This window comes from Thermobia domestica, chromosome 17, assembly GCF_964235325.1.
Source record: "Thermobia domestica chromosome 17, izTheDome1.hap1.1, whole genome shotgun sequence".
Taxonomy (NCBI): domain Eukaryota; kingdom Metazoa; phylum Arthropoda; class Insecta; order Zygentoma; family Lepismatidae; genus Thermobia; species Thermobia domestica.
Window position 1 is genome coordinate 15629507 of NC_137470.1, and position 21693 is coordinate 15651199.

A 21693-nucleotide genomic window follows, 5' to 3' on the forward strand; every position below is an offset into this window, starting at 1 on the left:
GACCCATGACAAGCTGCTCAGATGCAATATGAGGAGCAAATTACATACCTCGCGTTTTTATAACAAGTGTAATGTGTCGTGTGCTATAGTCTCTTAATTTGCATAGTACGCCACTTACAGGTCCATCTATTGGTACACTTTGGAACATTTTCGTTTTTATGCCATACCGTTTCCACCTTCTTGAAGTATATTCAGTTCAAATTTGAATTCAGTCTGACCATTTTTTTACAGCCTTTTGAAAGTGGGACTTTAATCATAATCACCTTGTACTTAGTTACTAGTTGATATAGTACTAGTTGATATATTTTCACAACATATGCTCAAAATGACTGACCCGTTCAATAATGTAAGTACGAACTCTTTTTACCATGTTTGAAGCCACTTTGTGGAGCACGTGTACACTAATGTTGCTAATCCCATCTGTTATGTTCATCTTTAGTTCCTCCAGTGTGTTGCATGTTGTTATGGACCGTACCTTTAAGGTAACCCCACAAGAAGAAATCAGGGGACGCCAAATGGAGGGAACGTAGGGGCCATAATTCTTTAGAAATACGGTGTCGGTAGATGTGTGACATGTGGCACTGACCTGGTGGAACCTGCAATCAAGAAGCACAATGAACTGTGTAATGATATCTTGGTACTCACCCCTGTTCATTGTAGTTTCAAAGAAAATAGGATCCATTATACAATGACGTAATATAACACACCAAACAATAATTTTCTGAGAGTGTAAAGGGGTTTTATGTAACGATTTTCAGTTGACCAAACTCGATTGTTTTGACCGTACACTTAGCCACTAAAGTGAAACCACGCCTCATCAGTGAAGAAACCATTGACAAGTTCCGCAATTTCATGGTTGTCAACAAATAAGCGAAACCATATACAGTACAATAGCGCTTATATTTATCCGGATCCTTCAATTCCTGAACACCTGAAATATGTGCACGAAAGGCTCTCTGTTCGCTCTGTGAGCACTTCCATATGAACTCTGAGGGTGCGCTAGTAGTTTCTCAAGCTTTTTGAGGCGACTGTTGCATCACATTTTTAAATCCAGCCAGTTTAGTATCAGTCAAAATGGGCTGTCTGCCGGTTCTCGTCTGCAACAGGTCTGCATTCTCTAAAACGGGTGATTATTCTCGTAACGGCTGAATTGTAGGCACTGCCATGTCAGGATATTTATTACGAAATTCGTCTGCAATACGTACATAAGAACATACACTAGCAAAATAATACTCGACAATGAAAAGTTTTGGCTCTTGGGAAAACATGTTTAGGGAATACACAGAGCACTAATGCAAGCGTTGTGCGCTCAATACACATCTTACTGGAGTCTAGATGCGCTGTTGCCAGTACCCATGGTGCCACCTTGCGTCAGCCAATGTAACTTTTCAACTAGAATACTTTTATAGGTAACTGAACTTCAATGTGCATGACTTCTGGATCACATGGTATTTACGGGTTCGTGTCACCTGTCTGTTTTGAACGTTTTCAAAAATTTCTTTACAGAAAGTGTAGCTACGGAAACCGCAACTTGGCAGAGTACAACACCGCCGACAAAACCCATCACCCACGACAAAGTTTACTATTTTCTGCCTTACTGGGACGATAAGCCTTGTATGTATGTGAGATCCGTATGGCCTGACTATCGAAGAAGAATGTACAATTCTAACGTCATTTCAAAAATCGTCGACAAATTGGTAAGTAGTTAGAAGATTAAAAGAATAATATAAGAACTGAACGTAAACAAAATATACTCAGCACTTAGTTTCTGTCCTACGGCAACAATTTTAGTTTGAACTTTGTCGGAATCCTTTATCGAAATTACAAAGTGAGAGAAAAAATACTTACACACTTACGATAATTAACAGAATATAACGGCAAAGATCATCCATGATAATCGTCAAAATTATTTTCACATTACTTTCAATGATATCCACATATAAGCTTACTATTTTCTATTGTACAGATTTTGCTTTTAGTACACTTAACTCTGATTTAAACTACTCACTGAGCAAAATTATACGTTTATTGTAAAAATTATTAACGTCTAAACAGTTTCGCCAACCATTGTCGGTTTGATAGTGTCTGATGAAGCCAAGTGGATAGTTGGCGGAACTGTTAATAATTAGACGTTAATTATTGCACACGTTAATAATTTTTAAAATAAACTTATAGTTTTGCCTCTTTCTTTCTTTTTCTTCAAGGGATACAAAGATAGTCATACAAAAAAAAGTGAGTATCAGTACCAAAACTAAAATAATAGTAACACGTACTGTATTAATTTGCCGTGATAAAAGTTAGAAATAAAAAAAATAATAAATAAAAACTCTACATTTAATAGCACTTTAAAATTGTTACACGGATAACTGAAACAGATAGGTGTATCGGGCTGTATTTTTTTGAAAAATACATACTTCGGTAATGTAAAATGAGGTATAAGCATTAGGTAAAAGAAGTATGTCAAAGGATTCCAGAAATGAAAATTCATATAAGGTTTGTGAAAACATTTGTAAAAGAATAACAGTTTGTGACAACTGGTGACTGAACGAAAGCTGACATACAATACAAATTGAAAACTTCATTTGTCTTAAAAAAAAATAAAATAAATAACTTGAAAGCAATACGGTAATCTGATTTGTTCTGCTTGTGTTTTGGACTAATTGTTAGCAAACCGCACTATCGAGTACTTACAAAAATAATCACGAGGAAATTTGTACAAATTTTAATCCTGCACCTACATATAGGGTCTAGACGACCCCAGCGAATAAGTTTCTTTACTTCTCTAAGTGTGATTCCAAACATCTTAAAAAAAAAATAAAAATCTGTTTCATATTGGGTTCAGATACTTGAATGTAAATCTTTTACCATATTAAATGGTTACTACTGTTGTGCCAGATTTAGTAAAAAAAAAATAAGTAGGCAAACCCATTGGGGTTCTAGATCACAGCAGCAAGCGTAAGAAGGAAATTTTCACTCTCTATCTTGAAGTAAAAATATCATGTACAGCGATGTTTCATGTTTAATTCAATATGTAAACAAGAAAACAGGATTTTTCAACGAGAGGTGGCTAGCAAGATTTTCGATAAAGCAATGTGTTCAGGGTTAAATAAATCTCAATATCGTGCAGAAGTGTTACACTAGCATACTCATTCCGTACACTAAAATGAAATAAGTAGCTAGTTTATGGTTATTGGAGCGATTTTTTGAAATCGAATGTTGTAGCTTCTCCTCACGAGCCTATTTATAGCACTGGTTTACTATAATTGAAACAAGCTATCATTAAATATGTACGTCTGAAACAAGACTATATTTCTGACGTCCTCTCACACTTCCTTGTATGTATCTTTACAGTCACCAGTGATTAGTATTGTCAAAAGAAACAGACTTCCGTGGGAATATATAGTCTCCAGAGACTCTGATTTTAAAAGGTAATAAAAGTAATGCTGTTTCATATTGTAAGTACCATATGTTCCATTTCTTTGTAAAACTGTGAGTTAGTTCTTCCTAGGAAGAAGGTTTGGCGGAGGTCCACACCCTTATGGAATCGGAAAGCCCGAATTTTGAGAAGAAACTGAAGACTGTTCTGGAGGAATTACACGACGGTTGCACTCGTTACGTCTCCATTCTCAAAGGAACTGGATCTGGGGCTTCTATGGGGAAGACTAAGTTGGACAAGGAACGGATGAAACTTTGTCAACGAGAAATAGTGAGTACTGACTGATGAATTGTTTGTAAATTTCGTATAAATTGTCATGGGTGAAATTCCAAATGTCACAGATTTATCTTGCACAGACGTGCCTGTATACTTAAAATAGCTTTGTCTTGGATACGGGGACAGGTCTGTGTTGGATACATACTGAAACTACTAAATTTCGGACGGTTTTTAGTGTAGTTTCTCACCGTAGTCAAGCGGTTAGAGCGTTGGATTCATGTCTGTGTAATCCCGGGTTCAATTCCCGGCCGGTGTTTCCCAATTTTCGGCGTCCAACCCGCGTCGTGAGGCAAACTGGGGAGTCACTTGAATGAAAGACGTGACGGCCACGAGATCTAGAAATCTCCCGATACGCTGGTTAGCGATAGGGCGACGCGGCGCCGTGACCACGTGTTCGTCGCTAGGATGAACGTAGTTCCACCAATCGCTAACAGATGGCGTGGAGCATCTCAAGCCCACAAATCGGGCTGTTACGCAAAGTAGGTTGGTACTTACATACTGTTACGTGAATATACGAGGTGTGTTTTAAAAAAGACGGAACTTTTTAAATAGTTGGCCAATGGTTGCAGGTGGCGTGCTCTGGCTACCGTACACACATAGCGACATATCTTTTTATTGGGTTCTGATCTATGCGTTAGTTGTCGGGTAACAACACATTGAGTAAAGTCATGCGTAAGATTTTCGTCGGATTGGTGGAAAACCAACAGTGAAGTAGTTGAAGGAACATTGCGTCTGTGTGAAATGTTATGTAAAAGTGAGGAAAACTTTCACGGAAATATTCCGAATGATAACAAAACAGAGAAGGATGACTGTATGAGCCGAACGCATTGCTGTGATTGATTGGTTTAAGCGTTTTACAGAGGGCAGAAGTTCGGTTACCAAAGATCCAAGGACTGGACGACCTTTCAAGTCAAAAGGCGACAGGGTTTGCCCAATTTTTTTTTTTTTTTTCCAGGTTGGACCGACTTGAAAAAAAAAAAAAAACACTTTAAAACCCACCTGGGGTTTTTGAGCTTTTTCTTAGTATACTATCGGTACAACTAAGGTGATCACATTGAAAGTGACTTTTATCAGATTTTGGACTTTCCTTGGGCGAATTAATTGCTTTCATGTTAGAGTATACAACAACATTCAGTGTTAGTCCTATATAAAGTTCTGAATGCAGTGAATGAATAAAAAAAGTTTACCTTAGCTTGAGATAATTATAAGAACAAATTAATGCATGGATTGTGTTTATAGCCTATTTGAAGTAAAATACGCATTTGTATATTTTAGAAAATACTTTCCGTGAGTAGTGTGCTCGCCGACGCCGTGGGACGTTATTCCTCATACATTTGACGAGTTTAAGGCCATAGGGTCCTGTATCACTAGTAAATATGTAAATACATTAGTAAAGCTAATAATATTATTTCATACATTAGATGGTAACACAAGTATTCTTCAGTAAAATTTGGTTTTCCAACAACAACAGTTTAGTTCAGTCATTAGTTGCTACTCTTCAAAAGAGCATTCTGGAGAATCAACACCAACAATAGCGTAAAAATTCTTGTCAAGTTTAAGACGCTTAATGCTCGGAGTTCCGAAAACTATGTAACCCTACTATTTCAGGTGCTGAATTTAAACTTCCGTACTAGTGGAAATGTCGATGTACAGTAAAGAAAGTTGCATTATCGGGGAAAACCCGTCGTGAAAGAAGTGCTTGGGAAATTCCCGCAATTGAACGCACAAAGCATTGGAAGTGAACACTTCTACAATAAAACTATTTACTTTAAGCTGGAAAAATATTTAATTTCATTTAAGACATTTACCTTATAAAATAGGAATTATTTCTTTGTTAATTGTTTTAAACTCATTTTCGAGAAAGAACCGTCTTGTTAGTGCTAGGGAAATTCCCGCAATTGAACGCGGAAAGTATCGGAAGTGAACTCCAACAACAACAAAACCATTTATTTTACGATGGAAAATATTTGCCATATAAGATATTTTGGAACATTTATTTTATAATACATGAATTATATCTTTGTTTTAAATTAATATATTTGGTATTCATACTGTATTTGACGAAGTTACTGAGGCTCCTGGAATGATTTGATCTACATTTGTTCGTTTGTCTGCCTGCACAACACACATATTACAGGGTACAACTTTTGGTCTTTTAAGATTAAATTTTCAGGGTACAAGCACGAGATACACTAAATTTCCTGCATAGATTTTGGCGGCATTTTTTTCTTTCAAAATAGCAAGTATCCACACTACAAAGCGTGATTTTCGGTCTTTTAAAAACACATTTTCAGAGTAGAAGCACGAGACACTAAATTAGCTGTATATGTATTTTGGCTGCGATCCATCGTAAAATTTCAAAGTAGCGGCCATTTTTCAACTTCATTCCACGCTACAGGATGCAATTTTCAAACTTTTAAGTTGAAATTTGGAGGGTAGAAGCAAGAGACATTCTAAATTTGCTGTATAGATTTTCTTGGCGATTCAATATAAAATTTCAAAATGGCGGCCATTTTTTCAAAACAGTAGTGAACAGAAAATTGTTGCAAGTTGCGACAATGACAGTCTTAAAATATAAATCACATTTTTACACTTTTACCCCAAAGACATTGCCCCACGCATCCTACTTTCCGCACTTGGCCCGAGCAGGCCTTTTTCTACTTCCTGAACTTAAAAGTACTTTGAAAGGATGTCATACTCAGTCTGCGGAGGAAATTCAGGAAAATAAGACGACAGTACTGCACGCCATCAAAAAGGTGATTTCCAGCAAACTTTCCAAAATTGGAAGAGACAATAGCCACGGTGTATTAACAGTAGAGGGAAGTGCTTTGAAGGAGCTAACGATTGAAAATTTGTAGAATAAGCAATAAAACAAGAACAACCTCGTTCTAAGAACCAAACAAGGTTTTTTTTTTTTTTTTTTTTTTTTTTTTTTTTTTTTTTTTTTTTTTTTTTTTTACAGACCTCTGAACTGGTGACCTTTCGAATCTCAATCTGCTGCTTGCTGAACGAATGCTCTAATACGTGAGCTATCAGCGAATACAATTAGTTGTTTCTCACGCTGACCTCGACTAACCAGATCAGTAGCCCACTTCTCATGACTGTTTTGACTAACAGAATGAAGAATGAATATCTGTAGAAATATATGATTGCTGTGATTGTTGTTCCTACTCATTGTTTCTTTGATTTTATGTGCCTAAGTTTTTGTTCATCTGTGTTTTTTCACAAGAAAAGAAAAAAGACGAACAAGAAATGAAAATAAATAAATAAATAAATAAAGAAGTAGGTTATGGCACAAGAAATTTGGAACCGTGCCGGTCCCCTCTCTACTGTTTGAGAATTAAAAGTGAAACTAAGTAATAAGAAAATACCGATTAACAGAGCAAGAGGGCGGTAGTGTCTGATAGTAAGACGCCAAGCAAGGCGCAATGGCATATGAGAGCCGAGTATGTATAAATATAGATATATATCGGGTGCCAAGTGGGAGCAGAGTATATATATCGGGTGTTCTAAAAATGGCGCCCATTTACCACTGAGCACTATTCTACAAATTAAAATAAAATCGAAAAAATATTTATTTGTATACCTTTCGAGTTCTCGTCTGGAGACGCAAATTGCACTATGTGGAAACATCGCAAATAAAGAAAAATAGAGTAGATCTGCTAATCCATCAAATAGTTACATAGATTCTTTCCAGATGGCAGCTCAAGTCGATATACATTTATAATAGCATCACTTTTGAGTGGAGCAATCGATTCAACTGCTTGCTGTATTCGTAGAGTAATGCTAATGGCTCCAAGTTAATCTGCGACGTTGCCAGATTGTGCAATTTTGATTCCCCATAGTGGCTGAAAGAGGCCCCGGAGGGCATACCATTATAACATTTTCGCTTTATTTTCGCCTGTAGAATAGTGCTCTGTGGTCCATGGGCGCCATTTTTAGAACACTCAAAATATATATAGAAGAACGAACAAACAAAATTCATTGCTCAAATGGTAGGGTAAAAGGTAGATCAGAGTTCAACTCTCCGTCAGTTTCCCTAGTTACATTTTTGTTTTTGGAACTTCTTTTTATGCTCTTCTTTTCCATTTTTTTTTTTTTTTTTTTTAGGTGTAAAGTATCTTTTCAACGTTGAGGCTGTGTGAGAAATGTATTTACAGTTTAACATGATAGTCACGTGATATGACATACATGCAAAAACAACAACACTAGGGATTTTCCATGGTAGACCCAGGGCCGTCGCGTGGGCGGGGCGACCGGGGCAATCGTCCCGGGCAACCTGAACGAGGGAGCGCCGGGACGACAAATCAACAAAATTCAAGGAATTCAGATTATGGTGGTAAATGAATTTTAAAAAAAATAATGTTAAATCAGATAATTTAATAATGATCAGGCCACAACTAAGTAAAATTACCAGTAATGTAAAACATCGTCTTCGATTATTCAACTGGAACTTTCTCCAGCCCTCTGTGAGAAGAGTTTTTACCTCGGAAAAGTGACCGAAATCTGCTACTACTTACTTATTATCCGTATGACAGTTTGGTACAAACTGAAGAAACTTCAGTAGAATTTAATAACATTTCTTTATTCCTATTCCGTTCGACAAATGCTCAAGTAATACCAAAATGACTGCAACACTACAATTATCTGCATATTTTGGCACCACTTGATAATAACCAGTTAGCATCACAAATACAAGTTCGCACGTACTTTCCAATCAATAGCAGAATAAATATCTTTTCAGCTGTTCAATTCTGCACTAACCTTATACAACAACTGTGTTTATTAATTATCAGGGACGTAGCCATTGAGGTGACTCAAGAGTACCCCAATAAAATGGAAAAAGAAATCTTAATAAAATTCAAATTCAGGCTATCCTATATACAGTTTCGGACTGGGGGGTATAGGGCCCCGGCAGGAGCCTCACTTGGAGGGCCCTATTTTCCTTTTCCATGTAGCATGTAGGAGTCTCACAGAATATACTAAGTTACCTTTGCGATGGGGGGTGATTTTCTTTATAAAGCTGTCAGCTTCATTTACACTTGGTAATAGGGCTCCAGGGTGGGGGAACTCTTTTGTTTCTTTATGGTGTTACAATAACTTTTCAAACGACTAACAGAAGGTCCCAACAGGACTTTAAAAAGTCAGTCTCATTTCGGGATTCATGTGGCCCCAATACACACTTAGACAATGTGACGCTGGGGCCCCATTCTTCATATTGTTGAAATATATTCTTATTAGACCCCAAACAAAGAGCCCCAAATAGGATTGCATAATGCAGGTCTCTTTTTTACAGAATACCGAACTGTTATAATCATTTAACAACCAATATGGACATTTTCTCGAGCTACCCGGTGCTTGAAAGAGCAATTAAATTAGTTTTGGCGAAATAATATTACTTATGCACTATTTGTTGACAATGCTTTTCCCTTGTTGTTTTCCTGTATGTTAACCTATCCAAAGTTATGCTGTATCTGGGTATTTGTTCAATAAATAAATAAATAAATAAATAAATATTTATAGAGGACCCAGGCAGGAATTCCTGCTCTCCTGCCCTGGCCAGTCCGGGTCTGCCTATATAGGTTTAAACGGAAAACAGTTAAAAAGGCATTACAATGCAAAACGTTTCGAGAGGTTCTACCGAACCTTGTGTATTCGAGGGGTATTCGCAGATCCCCTTTCCCGGTATCCCCGATGATAAATTTACTGAAAAACTTATGTGTTAATCTTAAGGAATGAAAAGTTTGTTTTGTTGTTTTTTAGTGAAAGTCAGAAAATTACGAAGTTTTTGTTATCACTTACACATTGGACTTTAATATTTGTCTGTTCTATGCTTTTACTATGTTGGTGTGTATGAAGTTCAAAATAAACAAGAATTGCTCTCGATTTCAATAATTCAAAACCATGTTTGTATTAACCTTTATGTTTTAACTACAAAAACCATTCACTTTAAAAAAAAATGACATAATACCAACTTCTTTTATCTTACGTTATGAACTTCCATTCCAAATTTAAATCTAGGAGTATAGAATAAACTCTGGTTGTTTTTCATAACACACTTGGGGAGGGGGGGGGCTGGGAATTCTTGCCCCGTGCGCTTACAAGCTACGCGACGGTCCTGGGTAGACCTATCATTGTACGGAGTAGAATTACTGAAAAAATAAAACTTACGTTTTCTTCCTTCTTTACTACTACTACTACTACTACTAGCACCACCACCACTGTCGCAGTCGTCCCTGTCGTTGTGTTAAACCTTCATGTAATTTATTCTTTGCAATTTTCGGATTTCCTTAACACTTTAGGCACTATGTACACATACTTTGTGTACATATCACGTGCTGTTGAATAGGCCGGTGAACGCTGCTGGCCTCAGTATAAAACATCTGATTGTAGGGGCTAGGCGCTTAAAGTGTTAAACTACTATCCTTGGGTTCATCATTATTATACCACTTATAAGATATTCCAGTCATGACTTGGGCCAGTATTTTGAAGGTGGATCTTAGGTCGACTTCTATTCTTCGTTATTTGTAGTTCTTACACGTGTCTTCCAATCTTATTCTTTCTATCCAACACTGATCTCCACCTCCTTCATGTCTTGGTTTTTCTTTTAATATCTTTCCATTCTTAATATCTTACGTGCATAATCTTTCTTCACACATCCTTGTCTCATTCTCTCTACTCCATATTTTATATTTTTTACCATTTCTTATGTTCTCTCTCTCTCTCTCTCTTTCTCAGCGTACTTGGTATTCTCTTATTTCGCTGCTTATATCTTGCATTCGTTGGTTTCTTCTCTTTGTGTGCTTTCTCAAACAATAAAACTAATGTAGACATTTAGAATCAAAATTGATTCAAAAATGAAAAATTGAACAGAGTACTTGCGCAGTAACCACAAGCACTCGTTCCGATTACAAGTAAATACGTGCCACATACATTATATATGCTCCAAACGTTACTAAGACACGCCTTTAAATAAGTTTCAAGATCTATAAGCGTAATTAATTGATTTAGTTTCGAGTTTAGCGTCACTCTCAGCACTTAGGCTGTATGAGACATACATACACGGGATCCAAATTACGTGAACTGCTACGAAATCAAACAAAATCTTCCCACGCCAAAGGAACATACGCTGACCATATAACCACCAGGCAGCTCTTTAGACTCTCAAACTAGTAACAACAATATGTAAACAAATGGTTTCTTCTTTTCCTTTCCAGTATGACCAGGGTAGATTTTGTTTGGAACATAACATTCCATTTACATCTTCATGAACAATCCTTCTCCAGTTCCTCAACAACATACCACCCATTTTCATTACACATAACAGTAAGAGGATAACTGGCCATCAGTAGATTATGGCTCTCAAAATTCCTCTCGTTTCTACATTTGAGAGTACCTCAGATCCATACTTCTTAAATGATTCATCAGATCGTTCGGCGACAAACTTTTGCAAGTAACTAAAGAAGCACCTTGTGTCTCCATCGTGGGTTTTCTCTCACGTTCTCATTCCACCAATTCTTCCATCATTCACTTGCTTTAATCATGTCTCCCTTTAAACTGAAAGATTTCGTTTCATTTGCAAAAGTAAAACCAATATATAAAAATGGCGACAAACCAGCTCTTGAAACTTGTAGATCTATTTCATTTCTCTGAACTTTCTCAAAAATTCTAGAAACCACAATGAGTGTCCGGGTAGCATCCTTTCTACTCAAACATGATATAACAGATGAGCAACATGGTTTAAAAAGGAAATCAACGGAGACTGCAATATATCATTTCCTAGAAAGTGTGTATAAAAGTTTTGATAGTAAGGAGGAATGTATAGGTATTTTCCTTGATCTTTCCAAAGGATTTGACTTAGTGTTACAAAGAAATCTTCTTTCAAAGCGACAAGATTATAGAATAAGAGACATTGCGTTCAATTAGCTTAAATCGTATCTGGAAAATCGGCAGCAAATAGTAGAAATTACATACAATAACAGAAAAACAAACAAAACTACATTCCACATATCGGAGAAACAAGAAATATCATGTGGAGTGCCACAAGGATCCATATTAGGGCCGTTATTATTTTTGAAATACATTAGCGACCTACCAAGTATCCCTTTATGCAGATGACACTAATATTATAGTAAAAGGGAAAACAAATAAGGATGTTGAAGCTAGTGCAAATGAAATCCTTTGTAAACTATCTCACTGAGTTCAAGAAAATAAGCTTAAATTAAACATTAAAAAAACACATGCAATCAATTTTTATCACTTGCCCAACAAACATGCATAGCTTATGAATATTTTAATTGAAAATAACGAAATAGACTACGCGAAATCAACCAAGTTTTTAGGAATTTGGATTGATGAAAATCTCTCCTGGGATAGGCATATAACTAAAGTTAGTTAAAAAAAAAAAAAAATCAGATTTATTTCGCAATTAAAATAATTAAAAACGTGTTAAAAGATTCTGTCTTTATAAACGATTTACTTTGGATTATTCCAGTTAAATTTAATGTATGGCATTATATTTTGGGAAAATACACACAAAGCCAAAATAATTTTTACAATATAGAAACGAATAATCAGAATGATGGCAACTGCTAAACCAAAAGATTATTGCAAACCAATATTAAAAAAAAAAAAAAAAAAAAAAAAACTTCGTATACTTCCAGCAGTACCCTATTTGTATATCTTAAACAGGGCGGAAAATTTTCGGTCACCTGACGACTAGAAATTTAGAGCTGGTGACCAGTGTTCAGTAGGAATGGTTCTGCTTAAACTTACAGTGTTGCGCAGTTTCTTGCCACTGAGTGAGAGACGAATGTGAAATATTTCTTTGTCAAACCAATGGTCGTTCGGGGGAAGGGGAAGACTTCTTATAATTTGTACTTGAGAGATACTGGCGATCATCCCTTTTGGATTGGCGAGTGCGTCTGACTTTGAAATTTTGCGCCCTGTCTTAAATTTACTGATATTTGTTAAAAGACACCTAGAGGTTATTCTTACCCGAGTAGAACATCATGATCATGATACAAGAAACAAACAAAATTTTTCTATTGTAGAACACAGAACTGTATTATGTGAAAAAAGGTGTAAATGCGTGGGTACCAAGCTTTATAATAAACTTCCTAAAGATATAGGGACTCAGAATTCTGTTTCTAAACTTAAAAAAGAACACCAGAAATATTTATTACAACACTGCTTTTACTTGGTAGAGGAATACATGTACTGCTGACTGCATAAAAATTTTATATGATGCAAATAAATCGGTGTCATTACTTGTTTCTATCATTATATATATATATATATATATATATATATATATATATATATATATATATGCAAGGATTTCTACATACACTGCAATTAATACTTACTATAACTTTATTGTTGATAGTGACAACATGCAAAATATAAGATATGATTTTTAACTTATTGTATCTAATTTACATTACTATTGTTTTTGAACTTTTGATAATTTTACTTTTGTGTTTATATATAAATGACGTGTCCACTTCAAGTGCATTGTATGACAGTGCTAAATGTATAAAAAAGGACGAAAATGCAATACGATTTGAATCAGGTGAAATTCTAACTATGCATATTTTAAAAAAAGAAAAAAAAAAAAGAAAGAGAAAAAGAATGCGAAGTGATTTTAATTTACTCCGAGTATTGTGAGTAACAAGGTTACTATATTCTGATTTATATTACATGGTTTTTGCGATATTGAACAATCGCAACATCTATCTTGTATCTCCTTCCTATAAGTACAGTCTTATTAAATGTGATCTTTTTGTTTCAGGAACATATAGGAAGCATGTCAAGAAATCTGAAAGCTCTGGTCACCAAACATTCTGCCAAGGAACGGTACAAAACAGCCCATTCGTATCTTCAAAAGCTTAAATTCTTAGTAGAGGATGTAAGTTGAAATAAATGTACTTTGTTTAATCTCTTAAAAAATTATTATTTTTCTGATTAGCATTTTTTTATTCTTTGTAAATTTTGGTAGGATTGATTTCTTACGTAATTTATTCGCGTGAGATCTGAAAATTAAATGAAATTTAGTTTGAGGCACAAAAATTTCCGGAACAGAAATAGATGCATTAGCTGGAACTTCTCTACTTCTTCTTGAAGTTAACCAGGGTTCTTAACGGTACCGGAATCGATATTCGTAAATGGGTTGTATTGTCTGGAACTGACTTCCCTTCCAGTGCAGTAATGAAAGAGGTTTTCTGACAAAACTGTTTCGAATCGGCACCGAAACTAATTTTCGTAGACAATCTATTCCAAGTGTGGAATTGAAATTGATTTCCTGAGAAAATCGGTTCTCGTTCTGTAACTAAAACTAATACTGAAATTGAAAGAAAATTTCACAAAAAGTAAAATATCCTACCGTAACCTACAGCAGTTTCGTTACAAAATCTAAGTTAGGTGGTTCCCTTGAGTTGTCATTTCATAGTTGCTAAACAATGTTTACACTGATTTACTTAACAATGTTTGCAAATTATGTCAAAATGTACCTCGGTTACTTCGGTTTTGTTCTCGAATCACATCTAATTATGGTTTTGAATTTTAACAGAACTGATATGTCGAAATGTATTCTGGTTCTTTCGCCGAAGTATGTCCAATTACCGTATTTGGTACCATGAACAGTGCCGATATGTCGGAGTGTATTTTTCGTTCTCTTCCAAAAGAACACCTAACTTGTAAACGTTTATTTAGGTTCCGGGACCAGGCTCTAAAAAGATTTTTGGTTCCGCTATCATTAATAAGTCTGCACGTACTCTTTTATTTAACTTTCTAAATTATTTTAACGTGTAACTATTGACAGATTTCTGAATACTTTTCCATCCTCAATTCACGTACGACTCAATTTGGGTGATTTTTGCATATCACCAATTTCCTTGCAATATACTGTAATGTAAAACAAGTAAGTTAAATACTTTTTTGATCAGTGTTTCTATTTTGTTGGAAAAACGTGCTTATAAGAACAAAATGGAAGAAGTTTTCGTTTTAAAAATAGTTTTAGTTCATTAACATTGAGCGGGTGAACATAGACTTTAGCTCGTACAAGAAAACACACACAACTTACATCCTTAAAATGCTTTTAATATATATATTATAAAACTTTTGAGCTAACCAAGAGAGCTCTTTTTCAACCTTATCAACTAAAGCCCAAACTACACAAACTACTTTGTGTCGGGAAACGTTCCATACATATATATAATATACAGGGTGTACCAGAAGTAGTGACTCACCTTTTGAGTGTGATCAGTACATTTTTATTATAAACAAGAATTGCAAGAAAAAAATGTAGGTACAGAGGAATGATGTAAAAATCAAATGCTTTACAGTATCTAATCCCTATTCTCCATTTGGAGGAGGTCCAGCTGGCGGCCATTAACATCGATGCATGCCTGCCCTCATCCGGAGACACATTTCTGCATATCTCGGCACATCTGAACGGGACTTTTGTTGAATTCCTCGGTGATTAGCGCCGTCATTTGGATTTTCAGGATCGCCAGTACACACAGTTGTGACGGTTCACTGACCTTGACACGTGGAATTTTGCCTTGTCCGTCCAGGCTATCTGAACCTCGAGGTCGGGATTTTCCTTCATCGTCTGCTGGCACCACTCAGGAAACTGGATACGGCGATCGGGATCTTCCGCTTTGAGTGCATGCAGCAGGCAAGGATAATAAGGGCTCAGTTTCAGATCCGTGATAATCCTGGCTACCGATGACTTCGGGATATTCAGGGTGCGGGACAACCGTCGAATCGATTTCGCCTTCTGCAGTGACCTTGCAAGTTCCGCCTGTATCCGAGCCGCATTTGCGGGATTATTGACGGACCTAGGTCTATCCGGCCTGATGGCATCAATTACATTACCAGTGGTATCATTTATCCTTGTTATTGTTTTTCGCTGTGGCGCAGGATCACAGTACAGTTCCTTCATTGGTCGTTGGACTTCTGTAACGTTGTATATCTCAGAAAATAGGCGAACGCATTGGACAAGTATCTTAAGCGTCAGGCGAGTCGCCATCTTGAAGTGTTGCCAATTGAAAAGAAAAAGAAAAAAACACCATTATACCACAACAGAAACAAAACAAGAAATAAACAAACAACAAAATCAGTCATACAGCCTAACCTACCACCTAACAAGTGAGTCACCAATTCTGGGACACACTGTATATATTAAAACGTTCCATATTCAATTATCATATGAATTGCCGTCTGGGGATCTTCGCCACAACTTGAGAATACCTTAAACAGAATGTATCTCCTGAGTCGTTCATAAGAAAATCGTCCACAACAAAAAAAGTAAACTATATCTTACAGATTTTTTTTTAGAACAGATGAAATATGCAGTATTATCAATTTACTAATAAAACATTTATTTATGAACTATGAAAAAAATCGACTGAGAAATGTTTGAAATCCAGAAAAAAAAAACACCCCTGAAAGTAAACCCATCTCTTTTGAATTTTTCCCAGAAAACTAACTTATACGAGAGTATAAAATTGTTAATGAAATATTAATGTCTGAAATCAAAACAAAATCGATAGAGCTTTTTTGGAGAAAATTGCAACATTTTATTTTGATGGTTCAGTGAATTACCATTGGTTTTGAAGTAGGCAGAAAATTTGGGAAATTTCCGTTGAGAATCTTATAAAAACCTGAAATTTAAAATTGGGTTGAGATCCGTTGAATAGTGTGGTGTCTAGCCAAGTAAACAAATTTACGTCGGGACAAACAAAAGTATACGGACAAATATCCAAAAATCCGTTTTCCGGCATGTAGGGAGTATGAGACATGTAAATCCATTGAAATCTTAATTTTATTTTTTTCTTGATCACCATATTTCCTTCTCTGTCTTTACTCTAAAGTAATAATAATAATTTTGCTTTCAAAGAGACAAGAGTATCGTGATTCGTGGAATATTCTGATTATTAAAGTTGGTATTCATTTTAAAAAGGTTGAGAAACTTTAGTCTAGAGAATGTTTAATAAATCAAATTAAAATATTTCTGATGACATAACTGGCGTATGTTTTCCGTATGAGATAAAGTTTTACTTGCCTGTAATAGGCAATTTACCTATTTACCTATTAGTTATTTTTAAACGTTAAAATTGGAATTAGGTTGCGAAAGTTAATGTCCTGAGAAGAAAGTTGACTAAAGTAGTCCATTCGGAGAGTGAGATTTAGGCTTATAAAATGTTAATATGGACACTTTGAAATTTTAGGATCTAAGGTTATTTGATTTGCCCAAACTAATCCACCATTTCTTCCATAATCATTCACTTCTGTTTGTCGTCTCTCCCCTTTCGCCTAAAGAGCATAACGTGGGACGTTACTTTTTTTTTTTTTTTTTCCAAATAACTATGTGGGAGATACTAAAAGCAAGCGTTTAGGGAATTAAATGAGCATACCTCATGACTCGTTCACTTTGAAATGGAAAATCAGTTTTGGGATCTTTTTAACGTTAAAAAAATAAATTAAATTTTGATATTAAAATTCCTACGATCATGTCTTGTAGGCGAAAGATCGAGACTTCCTATTGGAATTCTAATTTAACACAGACGCATGTTGAAAGTCGCGTCTGTTTTAGTTTTGTTTTTGCTCGACGCTGACTGTAGGACGTGGCATGCTTTTTGTGTGGCTCTCAAAAATTATTATATACAGTTTTTGATTTTACGTCGTTTACAATGTTTATGCATTTAAACAGTCATACGAATAAAAATGCTAAAGAAAACTTCCAGGCTTTGACTATTTTTAATAATGATAAAAGATTTAAATACTAATGCCACATCAGTTCTATACGTGCATGATATTACCCTAGTTAATATAAACACAAGCTTTAAAGGAGTGTATATAGAAGCCCAAGGCGTTAACAGAGGCAGTGATACGATTTTTAAAAAATGGCTTTGTGTTAAGTCGAGACAAAACAAAAGTAATCTTTAGTCTCAATCACTGCAATGACAAAGAGAACTATGATGAATCTGAGGTTCAATTTCATATATATGTATAGACAACCAACTAACCTTGGAAAAACATGTAAAATATGTATATACAAAGCTATCTGGAGCTCTCTTTCTGTTAAGAAAACTGAAAGATATAATTCCCCATGAGTATATAAGAAATTCATATTTCGCATTTTTCGTAGTATAATTGATTATGGTATTTGCTTTGGGGTAACAGTAGTCAAGCACATGATGTCCTAGTTTTGCAAAAGAAATCCATCAGGGTCGTTGTTGGAACACATGATAAAGAACACTGTAAACCACTATTTATCAAGCTTAAGATAATGATGGTAGTTAATGTATATATTTATCAAGTGCTACTTTACACTAGCAAATATGACGCTCAGGGATGAAGTACATATATATAATACTAGGTATGGTAAGAAAATTGATGTACCCTTTACTATAGCCGGGCCAACAAGAGATGATCTCTTATGTTTCTTACCACATGCGGAGGGACAATGAAGCTCCTATTTTGGTACTAGTGTTACCAGTCATGGTCACACTGTCTTACATCATTAATTAAGGTTGGTGTAAAGAGACAAGTTTTGCCAATAGATGTCACTACAGTCTTCGTATCTGTCTCATGTATTTTTTACCTTTCACGAAACTTTACAATTTCTCTTACAAATTTCGACCTAGAGACTTCAAACTTTTGGAGGAGGAACTTCATAACCTATCGAAGGCAACAATCCGTGCCGATTTCTTATTTTGAATTTTCTTCATTGTTGGAAGAGTTATATTGTTAAAGGTTTGGATAACCCCTTTCAATAAACAAGCCATTTCAACAATGAAGAAAATTTTAAATAAAAAATCGGCACGGATTGTTGCCTTCGATAGGTTATGAAGTTCCTTTTCTAAAAATCTTTAAGTTGAAATTTGTAAGAGAAATCTTGAATTTTCGTGAAAGGTAAAAAAAATACATGAGGAAGATACGAAGACTGTAGTGACATCTATCGGCAAAACTTGTCCCTTTAAACTAACCTTAAATTGCCATTATAGATGAACCGAAAAAAGCCTTGACACGTGAGTAGTGGCAACGTCACTGCAAGCTGTCAGAGACCTTCTCTTGCTGGCCTGCTGTAGATGATCGAAGATCAAAAATAGTTATTTGGTCTAAGGACCGAAGCTGTTCAATAAACTAACAACCTCTGTACAGCAACTGTCGTCCATTTTACACGATTCTCTAAAGTTGAGTGAATGTGAAGAAACTGTATTGTAATTTCCAGTGCCTTTTTGTTTCATATATTATTAGGGTGTTTATTGTAGTATTAACCACCAACTGAATGTTTGTATGTTATTACTTTTTCTTCGTATCTATATTTATATGTATATCTCATTCGGACGTTCTATTGCTTGTTAAGCTCAATGACAATAAAATATGTTATTCTATTGTACGTAGACTGTGAACCATTTGTTTGTTTATAGATGGTCATCAGAAAAAAAAAGTGAAGGTGAAACACTATAACAAAAAGGAAGAATGTGTTAAGTGACCTAGTAAAGTCTTTGTTTACGTTATAGAGTGTTTTGATTACTAATTAATCTATGTACCAATGATTCTCCTATACAGTTTCTCAAAGTTTACTTTTAAGCTTAAGTTAAATATGTCAGGAGGTTCTTTGCCAGTAAAGTTAACTGTGACAAGATTTTAAATTACTTACATGGTGTGGTCAAAAAGTACGGTGAATGTAGTTGGACAGTGCCATCTATCGATGTTGTATTCATTTCAACTAGTAAGCCAGGTAGCCTAAACCTTTGCTACAGTCAGTGTCGAGTTTGAACAAGTTGTGGCTTGTTACTTGGTTCCCAGAGGCAGAAGAGTGAGAACGCGCGCCAAAGTTTTGTTCTAAGCTGCAAGAGTCCTGGGGGGCGCGGTGACTCAGTGGTAGAGCGTTCACCTCCGGTGCTTGGGGTCCCTGGTTCGATCCCGGATCGCGCCGTGTGGACTTTGTGGTGGACAAACACCGTGCTCGTGGGTTTTCTCGGGGTTCTCCCGTTTCCTCCCACTCTCTTCATTCATTCATTTCTCATCTTCACGGTCTCCTTTAGCCTCAGCAGCTTAACCGTAAGACGTAAAACTCAAAGATTCCATTTCATTTTTTGCAAGAATCCCAATGAAACTCACGAAATGTCAAAATCAGTGTATGGTGATGAAACGGTGGCATTGAATATGGTTTACGAGTGGTATAAGCGATTGAAAAGCGGCAAGAAGTCGGTTGAAAACGAGCAACGATCAACCTTCGACGTCAAAAACAGATGAAAACGTGCAAAAAGTGGCACAAATGATTTGTTCAAATACACGAATGACTAATCAAGAGCTTTCCGAAGAAGTAAACATCTATGAGTCCGTGAACAGTATTTTAACCGCCGATTAAATGGGCAGATGGCTTCCTTCTTTATCACTAAAACGCTCCGGCCACACCTTGCTTTTCATCTGCGGTGCCTGTCCACATTCACTGTGCTCTCCATATATAGCACCATGCTGCTTCTGGTTCTTCCCAAAAATTAAAACCAAAACTGTGCTTAGAGGAAAACGTTTTCACACCATTCTTGACAGTAGCGTACGCAGGAATTTATTTCGAGAGGGGTCCAAACTCAATATGAGTGTATTTTATATTGTAATTCCTAAAATTGTCCCAAAAATTAGGCTAAATTTAAACAAAAGTCGAAATTTCGGGAAGGGTCCGGACCCCCAAGACCCACCACCTGCGTACGTCCCTGATTCTTGACATCGAGAAGGCCACAACAGAGTAGCTGAACGCCCTTCCAAAAGAAGCTTTCTACAAATGCTTCCAGTCATAGATTCAACGTTGGGATAAGTGCATTGCTAGCCAAGGACAGTAGTTTGAAGGAGATTAAATCAAATTTCATGTAAGCATATTACTTTGTTTCTAATAACATTATTCACCGTAGTTTTTGATTACACCTCGTAGATACTTTCGAACTTATTACTGAATTGATTTATCATTTTTTTTTGAGTCTACCAGATTTCGGAAAGTGTACTAACTAACCTTAAATTTTATTGTAGCCTCAGCATTCTTTACCCGATGTATTTGTGTGGGTAATCAGCTCTGGGAAGAGATTGGCCTACCAAAGGATACCTGCAAGAGATCTCATTTATTCTATTGTAGATGAAGAATGTGGACGAGACTGTGAAAAAGTGCAAACTCTCTTTCTAAAGGTAGGTTTTGAAGTGCAGATGTAGTACACCTAGTAAAGCACATTTCTTAAAATAAGATTTTATTGAATAATTTATCTTTCTTTGTGCCTTATAGCGTAACATTCCGAAATATCTATTGAGAGATGTTTTGTATAGGAGTATGCTTAGTATGCCTCATAATACGCATAAGTCATAGGAAAAAATGTGTAACTTTCTGGTATTCCAAAAAATTCTACACTTGTCCAGAACTTATGGTTTACGATTGGTCATTGTATTAAACAAGGTTTGATTATTATATTGTGCTCAAGTTTGACCTTATAATTAGCAAGCGTGCCGTTGGTGCATATGATCCGGGGTTTGGTTCCCAGTGGCAGGCAGAATTTGGAGTGTTTTTCTAGTGTGTGCTCTACAGGCTTTCGCTACAAACTACTTGGGACAGTTTCCTGTATTCTATCACTGACCACTGGTTGGCGCTCCGTTCTATCTTTTTATTTATTTTAATATAGAAAAACATAATCTCTGAGCAATGCACAAAATTTTTAATTAAAATATTGATGTCTAATAAATTCGCTATGTCTGATGGAGCCAAATGTATCGCTGTTTCATACTATGTCTGATGAAGCCAAAAGTTTAGTTAGTTGGCGAAACTGTTACACATCAATATAACAATTTCACCAACTAACTAAACATTTCGCTTCATCACATAATTGTCTGTAGTTATTCTTTGATATTATCCAGCGGCGTGGGAGACCCGAGTTCAATTCCCGGCGGGAGTTCATGTGGTTCGAATTCCATGTTAAGCTGTGGAT

General features: G+C 35.9%; 1 protein-coding gene across 1 annotated transcript in view; it reads left to right on the plus strand.

The window, feature by feature from the left end:
* Nucleotides 1–21693, plus strand: part of LOC145673940 (otoferlin-like) — a 479417-nt gene that overhangs the window by 311040 nt on the left and 146684 nt on the right. The window contains exons 13-16 of the mRNA XM_081743754.1: nucleotides 1507–1697; nucleotides 3509–3706; nucleotides 13506–13622; nucleotides 20753–20905. Coding sequence (XP_081599880.1) covers nucleotides 1507–1697; nucleotides 3509–3706; nucleotides 13506–13622; nucleotides 20753–20905 — 659 coding nt within the window. The remainder of the gene's footprint in view (nucleotides 1–1506; nucleotides 1698–3508; nucleotides 3707–13505; nucleotides 13623–20752; nucleotides 20906–21693) is intronic.